Genomic DNA, 18,686 nt, shown 5'->3' on the forward strand with positions numbered 1-18,686 from the left:
TGAATAAAACTTCATTCGGTAAACAGGATTTAATTGGGAAACAGGATTTTTTTTCATGTTATTCACTCTCAAGCTGGAGTTTTTACTTGCTCGTGATTTGTATACAGGTGTGGTTATCCACTGTATCAGGGTGAGCTGATTCCTTTTTTTATCATATATTTTACAACCCATATTTTCTCATGATAAAGTTACCATTTTACATAAATTATCTGATTTATTTATATACTATTAAAAAAGCAAACATAGAATAGGGGAGGGAGTTACTGTTAGGCACCTGTGACATTTTCCTTATCCCCATTATACCAGAAGCATTCGATACTGAAGGGTTTGATTGCTTCATTTCTTAGTCTGTGATTCAAATGAAGTAGGAAATGTCAGCTATTCTAAATCACAGGCATATAGCATGTAGTGATACACTATTTTAGAATCAATTGGTGGCCTTGTATTTGTCAGATGAGATAGGGATTAGTCTTTAGAGAGCGAGTGAGCAGTTAATTAGCAGACTAGAGCCTGCATCTAGAATGACTCACAGGAGGAATAAGAATAGGTCACACGAATGACCTAGTAGTAGAAAGGCAAGCATATACCTCCTGGCTAATACCCATTGGAGTAGCAGAAGCTCTATAGTGCTATAATTGTGATAGAAAGTAAATGAATAGAGATTTCCCATCCTGTTAAGAGAATGCAATGCTTGAGCTGTCAGGATGTTCCATTAGTGAGATGATAAAAACATTTTTATAATCTTTAACTTTCTAGTTTCCAGTAGTGTTGTCATTCCTAAAGTAAGCTTCAGTACACATTTTACTGGAGGGAAAATTGGTATACCAATTTTCTAAATGCACAAAATCAAGCACTATGAGACACATTTACAGAAACTACAGAGAGTTGTATTCGCTGTGGCAATTCTTCATTTATATTCTATCATATGTTGCGGTATGGATGCATAATAATTTAAGAAGATATCTCTCTATATTTATTATCTTTGAATTAATTGCAGTTTGTTTCTTGAATATTAAAATATGCAGAAGATATGTGATAGCAGATGATATCAAGAATTAGTAATGTTTTATAATACCATAATGTTTCTACAATGCATATAATAAGATACAGGGAATCAGGATGAAGAACAGAGATGCACTATGTGCTGTCTGCACCCAATAGTTTTTTCACCATGGTAATAATTAGAAAAAAAAAATGTTGGCATATATATATATATATATATATATATATATATATATATATATATGGTTTGCATATAAAAAAGAAAATCATCTTGCTCTATTGTTTACTTTCTCACAAATAGCGAATAGTAATAAATAATAAATTGTACCAGGACGGATTCTTTAATCACATTATTTTCAGTGTTTCACTATGAGTAACAGTAATAAGAAAATATACTACAAGAGGGAAGATGTCGGACATTTTACATGTAAAACACTCAAAAAATTACAAAAAATGTTCTTGTGCTAAACAGTACAGAATGTCACAGGGACAAGAAAACTGTGGAGAAAGATGGTATCTGTAATGCTGCAGAACTATATATACAGCATGTGTACGAATGGGAAAATAGTATGGCAAGGAGTGAGAATAAAACAGATATGTGTATAAGTGCATTGTTTCCCCAGATTTTAACAAATTAAAATTTTTACTTTTGTTTTTGAATACAGAAATTGGATTACGAAAGTAAAAGAATGTACACCTTAAAAGTAGAAGTTGAGAATACACATATAGATCCCCGTTTCCACTACCTTGGTCCGTTTAAAGATACTGCAACTGTGAAAATCACTATAGAAGATGCTGATGAACCTCCTATTTTTGGCAGACCTAGCTATATGTTTAAAGTACATGAGGATATAGAAGTTGGGACTATAATTGGGACAGTAATGGCAAGAGATCCAGACACCATTTCCAGTCCTATAAGGTAACTTTCCTTTTTCTGCATAGTAACATGTTTCTTTCTTCTTATATATAATCGATAGAGAACAGATATCTGCAGTAATTTAAAGAATGTGTAAAATGAACAGATTAAAATCTACTAGATGCATTCTAGACTGTGTTGTATGCCATATACAAGCATTCAAAGTGTCCTGTTTGAATAAGGGATTTTATTATGCAGGAATGTAAGGAATAAAGGAATCCAGTGTTTTCATTGTTGCTATATTGACCTTAATATAATATCATGTAACTTAAACCAAGAGAAGTGAAGCTGCAGGCAATAAATAAGTTAATAATAACCAGATGCAGCCAATAATATCTGAATGATATTTGTAAATACCCTAATGCAGCAGAACCAATAAAAGAAAAGTATAAAACAGATTTTCAGTTACATACATTTCTGTCACAAATCCATCACATAAGAACATGCCAGATTGTCTCAGTCATAAATAGAGGAGCAGAGAGCTGCACATAGGCCCTGGTGCAGAATGTGGCTGAAGGGTCCTTTCTATTTTGAAATGGCCCGAATACAGATATTGTACTGGAAGCTTCAAGTTATATTTCTGCATGGCCTTATATTACCTGGAAATTATATATGTTTTAATTCACCTTCATTGTATCTGGAATTTAGCTTTCTTAACATGTGTAATTAAGGATTGAAGGCAACCTCTAAGATATGCCTTAGGGGAAACTCAATATGTTGAGTTATAACAATAACAGTATTTGACTTATACCTCAAGTGTCACTGTCAGATTATTCCATGTATTACTGTGAAAATCGCACATTGGTATGCAGTAGTGGCTTGGCAATGTGCTACCTTTCTATTGGTCCATACTGCTAATAAGTCTGGCCAACATAGGTTTCTTGCGGATAGAAATCTGTCCGTGGTCATGTGATGTTACACAGTTGCATGGCTCCTTATATCAAACAGCTCTGATTGCTGTGCAAATGCAACATGGCCTTAGATGACACCTTAGTCACGTCATATGAAGTGGCCAATGATGTAACTGAGCTCCTTCACAGTGTTCCACATAGCAGTTGTTCTGTAGCAGTGAGACCTGTCAATCAGGAACAGGGAGGCGGGGCAATGAAATTATAATTATAATTATACTAATTATGTAGGACCTCATTGGACTCACTTAGTGTGATGGACTCACATCAGGTGAGTGGGATATAAATTTATAAACAGATTTTTTTTAATGTTGCTGCCACGGACGGGAACCATTTAGGAATTAGGGAAATATTTTTTATCATATTTTTAATGAACTATTTATTTTGGGTGGGTTAGTTTGTATGACATGTTCTCTATAAGACAAACATATGAATCTAAATAAATAAATAAACTCCACATCCAAGGCTAAGCTTACATTTTCTGATTTTGGCATGGTGTTGGTGTATAATGAAATGGAAATGAACATAAAGAGTAGTGGAAACAGGCAGAACCCAGAAAAGAGATAAAAGACTTGAAAGGCACCAAAATTTTGTGGGATAGCAATTTGGTAACCTGTAATAAAAAAAAATGTAACATGTTGTCAACTAGCAATGAAATGGACAAGGATTCTGAGGTGACATGATGGAGAGTAAGAATAATGCAGCCATTCTGAAATAGAATATGGAGAGAATATGGAGATGGAACCACTTATGGTAATGGGTGTGTAAATGTGTGTGTGTTGCGATGACTTGTGTATAGTTTCATGACTCTATTATTATCCCTAGTCTGGGCCGGATTCTGTGTCATATGCTATTGAGAGTCCAAGTATGAATAACAAGATTTTTGGCTTTTATTATTTTATTTTATTATTTTATTTTATTCTGCACTCCTTTTCTTTTCAGCAGACCACCATATAAAAGAATATATAAAAATGTAAAATTTTAAAACAATTTTGGTTATCTGCTTAAAGAGATTTCACTGCTTCACAGAAGTCCAAGTAATCTCCAGTGAAGAATATGTCCTGTGAAATCAAAGCTCTGCGCAGTGCTGCACCTCCCTTCCCTGGCAGCCATGCTCACCATTGCAATGTTGTTGCCATGACTCTTATTGGTTGCCATGTTGTTGCCATGGCAACAGTTGTTGCAATGATGATAGCGATTGCCACAACACAAATTACCATGATGATCCATGGTGATAGGAGAATCCATAAAATGGCAGTGCTTTGACACATACAGAATAGTAAAAGAAAATGGAGAGAATATTGGCGGCGATAGAAAGTAGATTACCGTCAGGGGCTCAAATTTTCAGCACTGCAGAGGATTAATTATTTTGATTAATTAAATGTGCTAAAAGACTGCTTGATTGGTTGCCATGTTCATAATAATTTTGCTAGGTAAAAAAAAAGTTAAGACAGTGTCTCCTTGCCAGGAGCTAGTACCCTCTAATTTTCCATGGGAATGGACACATACATACAAAGAGTGCTATTTTTGCCCAAAACAATTGTGCATTTACTACTTTTGCAGTTCAGTGCATTATACCATCCCTGATTCCATCCCTATTAGACCAGGCTGGATTGTTTGTAAACTTGGATTAAGCCAGGCACATTTATAAATACTTTAGCACCAATTATGGTAACAGTAAAATATATTTTACAAACATATTTTCCTCCTAGGTTCTCTCTGGATCGACACACTGACCTTGACAGAATTTTTAATATACACTCAGGAAATGGATCAATTTATACAGCAAAACCTTTGGACCGTGAAATATCCCAGTGGCATAATCTAAGCATCATAGCTACGGAAATTAGTAAGCTATTTCATAATCATACTTGTTTACTGAGTATTCTTCATTGCGCTATCATCAATCGCTCTAATCGCGAAAATCCTATTCTGTGACCGTAATATCTTTTAAAAATGATGTGCTTCAAAGAAACAACTTATTTATACATTCAGATGGAGTGTGTACAGAAGGTCTGAATTTCCCTCAAGTCACACTTTGATTCTCTCTAATTGTCAATGCTACACTTCTTATCTAAAGGCTTTTATTTTTGTTCTATCTCTAAATGGTGTAAATGTAACCTTTGGGACAGTGACCTATGTGGTCTTGTTATTCTAATACTTTGTCACTCTAATGTACATTATTTAGAGGTTCGACTTTGATGATCACTCTGTATGTTAGATAGGAAGCATCTCTTTGCTGCGAAAGATAGATCACATGTTACAACCATCTTCAAAATATAATTTCTGAAATGGAAATTTATTTCAAAATGAAATAAGAAATTGCTCTGAGAGGTTGAATTCTATAATATAATATAAGTACTAGCTATCAAGTAGCCTTTGCACTAAATAGTAATTCTTGTTTTGTACTTAGACTTGAATTGACAGTTTTTTTAGGGAAATTAAAAATGCAATTTGGTTCTATGCTAATTGGTTTTACTTTGAAAATCGAAAAGAAAACATGATTTAAAAGACATTGCAAAGCTATGAGCTTAATTTTGAAGAGAAGCATATAATTATAATTTTTTCCCTTTTCAGTACTCTTCACTTTTGCTTTTCTGTGTATAAATCCCCTCCTTCAACAAGCCAAAAGCTTTTATTTTTCCATTTATAGAGATGTGAGGGCTTGTTGTCTGTGGGACAAATTGTACTTTTTAGTGGCGACATTTGATATTCCATACAATGTATTGGAAAGCTGGAAAAAAAATTCCAAATGTGGTGATTCTGACAAAAAATGCATTTGCTGCATTTTATTTTGAGAACTCTGTTTTCACGGCTTTCATTCTATGCTCCAAATGATACCTCTCCAGATGCGCTTTATGTTTGGTAGGGGGACTAACATTAACATACAGAGATTACAAATGAACATAGCAGAGGCTGGAGGATCTTAAGACCCTGGATTTATTTTATCTTTAGATAATTGTAAGACTTACATTGTCAAATGTCCCTATGTATTGGCCCTCCTGCCTAACTGGGAGTGGACTCTCATTTCGCGGCCCTGGTTCAGTTTCTCTATCACAAACCTAAGGCCAGGGTCAGAACCAACCTTAATATTTCTGCCTCCTTCCCTATGGCCCAGGGTACCAGTACCAGTTCTGTTATCCCTGCTACTCTTTGTGCTGGCCATTGAATCCCTTGCAGTGGCAATGTATCAATCAGATAACATTTAAGGTTTTGTCAGGGTACCATCACAGAGAAAGTTTTTTTGTATGCTGATGATACACTGGTGTACCTCAGGGATGCCAGGTCCTTCATCCTGTCCTTGCTATCTTTGATTGACCATTTTGGCTCCTTTTCGGGCCTCCAAGTTAATAAGAATAAATTGGTCCTCTTTCATAAACTGAGGCTTGTATTCTACTTCTCTATGTCCCAGTCTATGTAGTGTCATGTCTTAAGTATTTGGGGGTTCAGGTTTCTCGTAGGGTTCAGGCTTACACAGAACTAAGTATTGATCCCCTGATAGCTGCCACTAAATCTTACCTGATCGGCTGGTTTATGTTTCTCCTGTCTTTAAATTGGTTTATTAACATTTTCAAAATGATCTTGCTTCCCAAATTAATATATCTATTTCATGCTTGTCCAGTGTTGCTCCCTACAAGCCTATTTAAGTACCTAGACAGTATACTGAAATTCTTTTATTGGCAGGGAGGTTCCCCACAATTTGGTCTAGCACTGCTCTAGGCGCATAAGTCTTGGGGTGGGATGGTGGCTCCTGATTTATATCTCTACTATTTGTCTTTCCAGTTTATATTGGGTGGATACTGATAGAGGCAATTCTGCTACCGCTCTTGCAGGGGCTATAATGGGATTGTATGAAGGCCTCATGAATCTCCTTCAATGATAAGTCCCCCTCAGTTGACCCGCTTCCTTTCTATACAGTTGCTATGTGTTGGCGTAGGGCACAGATGCTAATGAGTAATGCAAGCTCTCTTCACCATTCCCCTAGGATTCCCATATGGCTTAACCCATGGCTTGTTCACATCCTTTCTCCCGATATGGGAAACCACAAGCGTAAAGTTTCAAGGCAAACTTTTGTCCACAGACTCCGAATTGCTCATCCTTACTCAGTTAAGTGTAAGATTTGTTTTGCTTGCCATAGCTTCCTTCCTTTATACGCAGTTGTGCCACACTTTCAGGACAAAATTTGGCTCAAACAGCCTGACAGAGGAGTTCTCGAAACTGGAAACCTTACTGGGCACTCCGGATCTCCCTAGGCTTCTCACCGAGGTATATGCCCCTCTGCAATTGCACGGTAATAGAGCCTTTGATAAACCTCTTGTAGGCCGTTTACTGCTGCACAACTATGTCATATGGATGAAATACCTTATCACTCCTGCTTCCGCTGACAGGCAGACACTGGCTACTTTTTGCATTGTGAATGGGACTCCCCAAAAGTTGATACTTTTTGGTCCGAGGTGCTGGTGTTCCTGAATATACATTTTGATTTCCCTCAGTTACTAGCCCCAAAGGTTTATTTTCTCGTGGTTATAAATGAAGAGATTTATGATATGTCCTGTGCCTGGGAGACTAAAAAAATGTTTTTTTTTTTGTGGTAACGAGTTTTAGCAACTAGTTGCTAGTTGAAATGGATACTATTGGTGTAACCTATAACCAGTTAGGGTTTTTCTGTTATAGGTTTGGCGTATATATAACTATAAGGTTTTGCAATTACATATTTATTTGACAAAACTTTTGCTCAGAAAGTAAAACATTAACAGAGTATAGCAGACAATTATGAACTATGCGTTTCGGGGAGGATTTCCCCTTCTTCAGGTCCAGTTTTATGAGGAGGTTTATCTTGCAAAGGTGGTTGTGAACCCCTATACTGCAGTATAATTGCCTGGATTTCTTCAATTCTCTTAATTTCTCTTTATTTTTTTATTAATCCCTTATGACAATTCTCCCCTCTATAATAACAAAAGAATAGTATCCATCTTCCCAATATTTAAATTAATCAATTTTAACAAAAACATTACAATTCTGTCTAACGACCAAAAACCTGAACCATGATACCCCAAATCTATGGGTTTGCATGAGAAGGATAATTTTATCCAAGCTCTTCTTTTCTCCCAATTCAAATAACCCAAAACCCCATCCTAAACATATTTCTTGGAAACCGAGAACCCACTATCCACCTCGTCTCCCTAATCATGATGGCGAGAGGCTCCATGAAGTGGGTGAAGGAAGGAGGGAGAAGGAACATTCCTGCTGAGTCCCACTGGTTAACAGAAAGTGGTCTGACAAGAGATCATTAATACTCATTCTAACCATAGGAGAATGGTACAAATGCTAGGGAATTTACACTGTTCTAGCACCCCCAGGGTGCTCTACAAATGTATAATGTCTAAAAATGTTTCCACCTAAATCTATCTTCTTTAAGCCATATAGTTATGAGCTTTGATTTTTACCTCTACAGCAGTTTGTTATCATATATGAGGTAATTGTACATACAGGAGATAATGAGGCTTATTAACTAAAGGTCTGCGGCCGCACTTTTTCCGGCATTTTCAGCTTTTGCACGGCTCTAACTTGTATTTAACAGGGAATTGTGTTGCGTGCAATCGGATTTTGTCACAGCTGCGCTGGCTACCATGCAACAGAAATTGTAGGGTGAGCCATCGAACAATCTGACTGATTCAGACTGAGCGCGGGATTTATCATTCAAATTGTTTCGCAAGATCAATCACTTACATGCACCATGAAGAAGAAGGTGAACTCCGTTGGACCTAAGTGGGTTAAGCGTCACATGCAGTATATCAGGTGCAGGATCTTAGTGAATCATGGCAGATGTGCATTATCGTCGGTTAATGCACTTTCGGTAAACTCCTCCAGACAGGTAAGTAAATGTGCCCCGATACATTTTCTCCTTTGAAGTGGTTGTCTTGAATGGGGAATTTTCTTACATAAGTCCTAGACATTCCATTCCAGAATATATGTATTAGTAGTACTCTTAACAAAATACCGGTAGGGTCAGAATATTTCTCTATATATTATATTATACTGTATATATTTAGCAATCTCTTCCCATAAATTTATACAAGGATAATAGTGGAAATTTGTACCAAATTTAGTACACAATATTGCAGGGCTACCACACTATGAACAACATGTAACCTTTAACAAAGAGCAAGCCAGTGTGTATAGGCTGAAAAAGTAGACAAATTTTATTTCAAGACATATAATAGACACACAAAAGATGCCACAAATCAGTATTTATAAAAACATTTAAAAATGTAAACATACACATCAACAAGAACTTGTGGATCAGAGCCAGTCACCTGGATCCACAAACGGCCACAAGTCGGCGAGTAGTATAGACACAAAACCCCCACACCAGGTAAGCATGATTAAATGACAACAATGAGGTACAGTCCTGGAAAACACATGCACAGTATGAAAAAGCACTCAAAAAGAGAGAGCTCCAATTGAAGGTCAGTGAACTCCCAATAGCAATGTCAATGAATAATAGAATATGAATACAAGTCCAGGGAGTCCCTCTGTGTATAAACCAGGACCAAAACCATGCAACCGATGCTAATCAGTATAGAGTAACCAGTGGGACATCATCAGGGAGCAACAATCAGTTGCCATGACAGCCTGAGGTCTTCACAAGACCTCAGGGCTTGTCATTTCTGAAGATCTGTTACAATGTACCAGTGGCACATCGTAACAGATCATGTTCAACATCCCCATATACTACTATACTGGAGTACAGCAGTATAGGCAGTCCCCAGGTTACGTACAAGATTCTTCAGGTTTGTACTTAAGTTTCATTCGTATGTAAGTCGGAACTGTATATTTTATAATTGTAACCCCAACCAAATTTCTTTTGGTCTCTTTGACAATTGGATTTAAAAAAAATTATAAGAACCGTGATTAACAATAAAGCTTAATTGCAGACACCTTTGATAACTGTTACAGCTGATCGTTGTAGCCTGGGACTAAAGTACAGTAAATTATCAACATTCAGAGGTCTGTATGTAACTAGGGGTTGTCAGCAAGTTGGGTGTTCTAAGTCGGGGACCGCCTGTAAATGGTAGGATCCATTAGACAACCTAGGGTTAAAGAAACCTAGGGCGTTTAAAAAGTAGTAAAAAGAAACAAATAAAAGTTTCATGATTAAAAAAAAAACTACAAGTTGAAATCCCCCCTTTCCCTAGAACTGATATAAAAATAAATAAACAATAAAAATCATAAACATGTTAGGAATCATGTCCCAAAAAATGGTATATAATAGTGAATAATGGAAGCATTGCAAACTTCATCCCACGAAAAAATGATACCTTGCACGGCTGTAAAAAAGTTATTGGTCTCAGAATATGGCAAATACAAAAGATTTACATTTTTTAAATCTACTAAAACATAATAAAACCTATAAAAATTTGATATCTTAGAGATTGTACCAAACCAAAGAGGGAGGTATCATCGGAGCAAACAGCAAATGGTGCAAATGTGTTTTTTTTTACCAATTTCACCGCGTTTGGAATTTTTTTTACAGCTCCCCAGTACATGGTATGGGATATTAAATACTATTACTAGAAAGTACAGAGTTGTTACACAGAAAACAGGCCTTTATACAACTCTTTATGCAGAAAAATAAAAAACGTTATGAATTTTGTTAGTGGGGAGTGAAAAATGGAAACGCAAAAACGAAAAAGGGCTGTGTCCTTAAGGGGTTAAAATGTATATTCCAAGGCCTCAAATTTCCACAAATCCCTTTGTAATTTTATACTATCATCCTCTTTTTTAATTGATAGGGCTTAGTTTATAATGTTCTCTCTAACACCATTCTTCTGCACTGTGTTCTTTGGAGTGACAATTTCTCCATAGCCACACTTACAAAGAGCAGTGTGGAGTCCAAGTGGTGGAATAAAACTTGACTTTTATTATCACTTCAGAAAAGTGTAATCGATGTAAGTGACAACCCTTTAGGTTTTAACTGACCTTTTTGAAGTCAGAAAAATAACACAGAGATCAGTATTATCTGCAAATACTGAAATTGAACTGTGTTAAGCCTCTATTAGGTAATTAATATAAATATTAAAATAGTTTCAATACACTGTGTCAAATAGCTAATGTATATTTCTTTTGCCACTATATTTTATAATTTGTAGATGTGCATTGTAACATGGTATTTCATCTTTCTGACTCCGTAGTTGGAAAGCACACAAAACACTAGAAGGCAGTTATTAATATCCTTCAGGTCCCATAGGAAAACGTCTTTTCTACAACAGCCACGTCCCCCTCAATGCTTTCACATGTTATGGAATGTCATTCTGTATCATTGTTATGGGGCATGTACATAGTCCTAATTGAAGTTACTCTTTATTTGGCCCTCTACAAACCCTTACTAAATATACAATAGATACAGTTTTATCCACATTTGTGTTAGTTTTAAGACCTCCAATAACGTTACATCCTCTTCATTGGAAATACATTACAACTTTTTATGTATTGTATTCTTTTTGTTACGGTCTGTATGCCTCCAATTCTTCTTTAGATCAAACATAAATGGATTCTAACACATTTTACCTCGTCTCCTTTGAGTTACTAACATTTTTAACAATAGGTCAAACCATAAAGCTCAATTTCAATTAGAGGAAGTGAGTGGTTGAGTGTTCAATCTGTGATAACACAAACCTGGAGCCAAATGCATTTCCAAGCATCCAAAACATTTCAGGCACTTTTAGATTGTTATAATTTTTGAATGTGGATTTTGTAATCAAACTCTGAATATATACTGTATATATATATATATATATTTATGCAGGCAGTCCTGGGTTACGAACAGGATAGGTTCCGTAGGTTTGTTCTGAAGTTGAATTTGTATGTAGGTCAAAACTATACATTTTACAATTGTAACCCCAGTCAAATTTATTTTGGTCTCTGTGACAATTGAATTTTAAAATTGTTGGATTGTCATAAAAACCAGGATTAACAATAAAGCTTCATTGTAGATGCCTTTTGACAACTGTTAAAGCTGTTTATTGTAGCCTAAGGAAAAAGTACATCTACAGGGCCGTTTGTAAGTAGGGGTCGATTGCAAGTCGGATGTTCTTAAGTAAGGGACCACCTGTATATATATATATATATATATATATATATATATATATATATATTTACACAATACTCTCAAGAAACGTGAGTTTTCCATAGAATGCATAATTTAAATTTAGAACAGCAACTATCTATTTTTCACAATATATGGTCTATGTATCTTTGTATCTTGAATTCCTCTAGAGTCCTACATTTATATCATGTATCTCTATTTTGGTAATGTAAACTTTTTTGTGGCAATCCATTTTCAGTTCTGTAATTCATACAATTTGTCTTGTTGCTCGGTGAAAGCACCATGAAAAAGAAGCAACTTTTAAAAAGATTATTGCTCTTTGTGTACTGTAAAGCAGGTTAGCTACACATGCTTTTAAAGGTATAAGCTACAAAGCAGGAGGGGATTAAAGTTAAATATGTCCTACTTTCTCTTTGCAATGTATCCACTTCTGTAGAAAATCAATGTCCATTAAATTGTGAACCTCAAACTTCAACACATCAATGTCTTAGTATGTGTCACTCAAATAATAGTTGACTTGATCAAGTACAAAGCAACATGTGGAAATCTGCAGGTCTATGTATAAGAATTGCAAATATAAAATTTAACAGATTTAACTATATTACAAATGACACACAGATTCTTATAACTAGCATGCAAAAGGGGTGTTCTTAAAATAAAATTTAAGAAAAGTTAAAGGCAATTAGCTTCAAATATAACAAAAAATTAATTAAAATTGCTATCTATACATTTTAGGATCTGTTTTCAGTTTTTTCTCCATTTTGAGAAAAAAATAAACAATATAGAATAATGTATCCGTAGTGTCATGGCATGGGTGAAAAAGTGTGAACCCTAAGCTTCTCACAACCTCTGAGCCTGCATAGTTGCTAAACTGTTGGTGGAAGCCTGGTGCCTATGCCTATACTAGTAAGTGCACAGCAACTGAAGTGAATAAAGACAGACAGGAAACCAACAACTAAAAAGCAATGTCAAAATGAACTTGGTCATAACCAAGATGGCGGCAAGTTATAAAAACAACAAACCAAAGAATGGTCAATGAACAGTAAAATAACCAGAACTAGTAAGCAGGATAATGTAGCTAAGCTAGAAGAATAAATATCACTCTCTAAATGAAAACACAGGAACCCTGAAGTGCCTATATCTAGCCCCTGCAGGGTTTGGTTCAGCTCTTTTTGTACTAATGAAGCTGTTGCGCATAGTTTTTTATGCTTTTAATCAGGGTGTCAACAACTGTGTTTTTCGGTCTACAAGAAGTACTTTACTATAACATACACCCTAAATTTAAAAGGAAAAATACATTTGACAAGTATAAATTCCCTGGTAATCACACACACATCTGTATCTACATCTGCACACACAAAACTTCTACATTCAAACCCCCCTGACACTAACCATTAACTCTCAACCGCTAATAATGAATACCCCCATTAGCTCCAAATGTGCGATCGATCGTCAAGGCTTATGATACTTTTTGGCACTGGTTTCACTTGCAGATATCTGATTTTATCAGATTGTTTGTGATTTCAAATTATTTATGCACTGCAGAGCAACACAGGACTACGTGTTCCAATTTCTATTACCAGTCATTTTATTGCATTAGTTTCAGTACTTTGGTCTCTCGAAGCTATTTATCCATGTTCTCCGAAATACTACCTGTACCCCATGCCACACCAGAAAGGCAGCGGGAGGTCAGGGAGGTAAATAAGTGGCTCAAAAGTTGGTGTAGGAAGGAGGGTTTTGGGTTCATGGAGAACTGGGCTGACTTTTCTGTCGGCTACAGGCTCTACAGTAGGGATGGGCTGCACCTCAATGAGGAGGGTGCAGCTGTTTTGGGGGAAAAATGGCTAGAAGGTTGGAGGAGTGTTTAAACTAGAGACCTGGGGGGAGGGAAACTATACTTGTGCAGGACAAATAGTGTAGTTAGAGAGCTGGGAAGAGTCATAGTCCATGGGGGAGGAAGGGGGGCTGGAATGAGATGGGGGAATAAGAACAAAATGAATAGGGTTAGGGAAAAACATATAAAGTGTATGTACACAAATGTCAGAAGCCTCACAAACAAAATGGAGGAACTGGAACTCTTGATGTTGGAGTGGAAATATGATAAATATGATATATCAGCGAGACATGGCTGGACAGTAGCTATGACTGGGCTGTTACTATAGATGGTTATAGTCTTTTTAGAAAGGATCGTATAAATAAAAAAGGGGGAGGGGTTTGTTTATATGTGAATTCTTGCCTCAAGCCTGTCTTGCGAGATGACATCAGTAACGCAAATGTGGAGTCCCTATGGGTGGAGATAAGAGGAGGGAAAAAGAATAATAAAATATTACTAGGGGTTTGTTATAAGGCTCCAAATATAATGGAGGCAGCAGAGGAAATGCTGATAGGTGAAATGGATGCGGCTTCAAAGCGTGGTGAAGTACTTATCATGGGGGACTTTAATTACCCAGATACTGACTGAGGGGCAGAAACCTGCAGGTCATTCAAAGGTAGCAGGTTCTTGTCAACAACAATAGACAATTACCTGTCACAACTAGTCCTGGAGCCAACAAGAGGGGGGCACTGCTGGACCTTATCCTTACCAACAGACCTGATAGGGTATCAAAACTACAGGTTGGGGGGAACATGGGTAATAGTGATCATAATATAATTGATTTTGTATTTCTTTTTACTAAGAGCGTTAAGGAAGGGGCAACCAACACTCTAAACTTCAGGAGGGCAAATTTTCAGCAACTAAAGGAAGACCTTAAAGGCATAGACTGGGATAATGTTCTCAAAGACAAAATACCCCCCCCCCCCCAAAAAAAAAAAAAAATGGGACTTTTTCTCATATATTCTGAAAAAGTCCTGTGAGAAACACATACCTTATGGGAAAAAGCATAAGAGGAACAATAAAAAGCCAATGTAGCTAACTAGTCTTGTAAGGAAAGCAATAAGCGAGAAAGATAAGGCGTTTAAAGGACACCTGTCATCAGGTCTGTGTCACTAGTCCTGTCACCACTACCTGTTGGAGCAGCTCACAAGGATCCATCCCAGCCTTTATCTAGTTATTTCAAACATTAATCATTGTAAAATCATCTATTCTTTATCATATAAATGAGGCTGGTCACATGGTCAGAGGCAGTGATGTCACCCCTGTTCCCCCTCCCCTCTCCTCCCCCTGCTCATGTCTGTGTGTAATGTATAGTAAAGCATGGCTAGTGTGTGCTGCATCCTCCTAATATACAGGTGAGAGACACAGACATCAGCTACACATGTACCTGACATGTTCTGCTGTAACATGGCTGCCTGGAGCTGCTGTATCTCTCCTATACACACACAGGCTGCAGGGGGCGTGGCCACCAGCACCAGGAAGCACATCATTATACAGCCTCACATCATTATACAGGCTGTCAGTCAAGCACTGGGGGTGTGGCTGTGCCTCCCACTCATGAATAGAGTGGACAGCTTGAATATGCTAATGCTTCATTGGACATTTCACAGGTCATTTGCATACAGCTTTAGGACCTCATTGCTTAGGTTTACAGGCATGAAGAGGGACAATGAAGGGATAGAGGCAATGCTCTCTAATGGCAGTTTATGAAAATATATTTAGTTTAGGGGGGTTATTTTGCATGACGGGTTCTCTTTAAGGTGCTAAAACATGATGGTAGCGATGAGACATTACAGGATTATGGAGAGAAAAATAAATACTGTAAAAAGCAGATAAAGGCCGCAAAAATAGAAACTGAGAGAAATATTGCCAGGGAGAGCAAAAATAATCCCAAATTATTTTTCAAGTATATAAATGATAAGAAACTAAAAACAGAGAGTGTGGGTCCCCTTAGAAATAACATGGGGGTCATGGTGGAAGGAGATGAGGAAAGGACCAATCTCCTGAATGTCGCCTTCTCAACTGTCTTTACCCAGGAAAATCCCCTGGTGGAAGACACAATGAGAAATAATGTAAATTCTTTTTGGAATGTCAACAGTTTAACCCAGGAAGAGGTACAGGGCCCCCTCGCAACCACTAAGATAGATAAATCACCGGGCCAGATGGCATACACCCCCGGGTTCTGCATGAACTATGTACCGTGATAGACAGACCGTTATTTTTAATATTTGAAGATTCACTGAGGACTGGTTATGTTCCACAGGACTGGCACATAGCAAATGTGGTACCAATATACAAAAAGGATCAAAAAGTGATCCTGGAAACTACAGACCCGTGAGTTTAACTTCTGTGGTGGGGAAAATATTTGAGGGTTTTGTTAGAGATGCTATCCGGGAGCATCTCACTGTGCACAACCTTATAACCCAGCATAGGTTTATGAGAGATCGGTCCTGTCAGACTAATCTGATTTTTTTCTACAAGGAGGTAAGTTCAAGACTGGATCTGGGGGACGCTGTGGATGTTGTATATCCGGACTTTTCAAAGGCATTTGACACTTTGCCACATAAAAGGTTGGTATATAAAATTAGACTGCTGGGAATATAGGAAAAAATGTGTATTTGGGCAAGTAATTGGCTTAGTGATAGAAAACAGAGGGTCATCATTAATGGCACATTCTCAGATTAGGTTGACCAGTGGAGTGCCACAGGGGTCAGTATTGGGGCCACTTCTTTTTAATATTTTTATTAATGACCTTGTAGTGGGTTTACACAGTCAAGTTTCAATATTTGCAGATGATATTAAGCTGAGTAAAGTAATAAATACTGAGGTCGATAGTTTATCATTACAGAAGGATTTGTGGAAGCTTGAGGAGTGGGCAGAGAAATGGTTGATGAGGTTTAATGTAGATAAATGTAAAGTTATGCACTTGAGCCATGGAAACAAAAAGTATAATTATGTTCTAAACGGTCAATTACTTGGTAAAAATGGAGCTGAAAAGGACTTGGGGATGTTGGTGGATGGTAAACTTAATTTTAGTGACCAGAGCCAGGCGGCTGCTGCTAAAGCAAATACAATTATGGGATGTATCAAGAGAGGAATAGATTCTCATGATAAAAACATAGTTTTGCCCTTATACAAATCCCTGGTCAGACCACACATGGAATATTGTGTATAGTTTTGGGCACCAGTGTATAAAAAGGATATAGTAGAGCTGCAACGGGTGCAGATTAGAGCAACCAGGATTATTAGGGGAATGGGGGATTAGAATACAATGACAGATTTTGGGATTATTCGGTTTAGAAAAAAGACGACTGAGGGGAGACCTTATTACAATGTACAAATACCGGAACGGACAGTACAAGGATCTCTCCAAAGATCTTTTTATACCTAGGCATGTGACCAGGACAAGGGGGCATCCTCTGCACCTAGAGGAGAGGCAATTTTACCATCAACATAGACAAAGGTTCTTTACTGTAAAAGCATTGAGACTGTGGAACTCTCTGCCGCAGTAGGTTGTTATGGTGGACTCTATGTACATGTTCAAGAGAGGCTTGGATGCCTTTCTGGAGAGAAAAAATATCACGGGTTATGGGGATAAAACATTTATTTAATTCTTAAAGTTTGGACTTGATGGACTTGCGTCTTTTTCTAGCCTTATATACTATATACTACGATGTTTAATTTAATACAAATTGGATATATTAGTACTAGCGTTTTTAATATGAATCTTCTGTGTATGTACCTAGTGCATATTTCACAGCATCTAGTAGGAAGCAGAAAAGATGTAAAAAGCAGTGTTTAACAAAACAATAATGATGAAAAAAATTGCAGTCCCAATAAATTAAAAAAAACTTGGGCACATTTATGTACAGTTTTCCTGTGTAGTATGCAAAGAACAGAGTCATTATTTGTGCTGCCCGTTCTTCATAAATCTGATGGTCCCTGCACTGCCCTGACAGAGTGCACCAATTTTTTTTGGTGCATCTTTAACATGGGGTGTGTGACATTTCTGTTGTATTTTTAAATACATGTCCAAACGATTTGTACTTAAAAGAATGTGCAAAGTCCGACAGAAAACTGGCACAAAAACCTTAGTTAATGTAAGCCACTCTACATAGAATTACTCAGCATCAACGGGAGCCAGCTCAACCTATGTAGGCAGAATCTCTGCTACCAAGTCACATGACCTGCCTGTCACATGACCCAATGAGGGTCCTGTTTGTTAGAGTCAGTCCTGGCATGGAGAGGGAGAGCAATCATGTCATGAATAACATGATGCTGCTATACTACAGGTTTTTAAACTTGTTTAAGCTTGAAATGTTTGACAAAACTTTTTTTCTATACATTATCATTTATGGGTCTTCTTGTTTTGGTTTTGCTGTTTTTCAATAACAACACTTACATTGAAGAGCACTTTTCTTGTGTATCACCACCTTATGAGAACCAAAATCTTTAAATAACTTCACTGAAGGGCTTATTTCTATAAAATAAAGTTGTATTGTGTTGTATATATGTTGGTGCTATTCTGTGATGCATACAACTTTTTAATGGCTTTTTTATCCATTTCTATATAGTGGATATTTTGCTCTCTTTTGTTCTATTAATTATAATTGCAAACTGAAGCTTAACTTTAACATGCATACATTCACCTAAACTGTACTTTACCCCTGTGCAAAAGCCTCAACTAATGAACAGACCGAAAATATATATTTGCTAAATGACATGCTAAATTAATAATTTGAGTAACTATTGCAGAAATCATGATTTTTCAAAACTGCACATGCTGCTTAGAGTGGAAAATACTTTAAAGATTTAGAGTTCATCATAGCTATTCTCCTTGTCCTTACTGCAAAATGATCCATGCACAGGCAAGGCCTC

General features: G+C 36.9%; 1 protein-coding gene across 3 annotated transcripts in view; it reads left to right on the forward strand.

The window, feature by feature from the left end:
* Positions 1 to 18,686, forward strand: part of LOC140133098 (cadherin-10-like) — a 285,823-nt gene that overhangs the window by 241,927 nt on the left and 25,210 nt on the right. For all 3 annotated transcript variants that reach the window (XM_072152749.1, XM_072152748.1, XM_072152751.1), the window contains exons 7-8: positions 1,668 to 1,921; positions 4,539 to 4,675. In XM_072152749.1, coding sequence (XP_072008850.1) covers positions 1,668 to 1,921; positions 4,539 to 4,675 — 391 coding nt within the window. The remainder of the gene's footprint in view (positions 1 to 1,667; positions 1,922 to 4,538; positions 4,676 to 18,686) is intronic.

Source organism: Engystomops pustulosus, chromosome 5 (assembly GCF_040894005.1).
Source record: "Engystomops pustulosus chromosome 5, aEngPut4.maternal, whole genome shotgun sequence".
Taxonomy (NCBI): domain Eukaryota; kingdom Metazoa; phylum Chordata; class Amphibia; order Anura; family Leptodactylidae; genus Engystomops; species Engystomops pustulosus.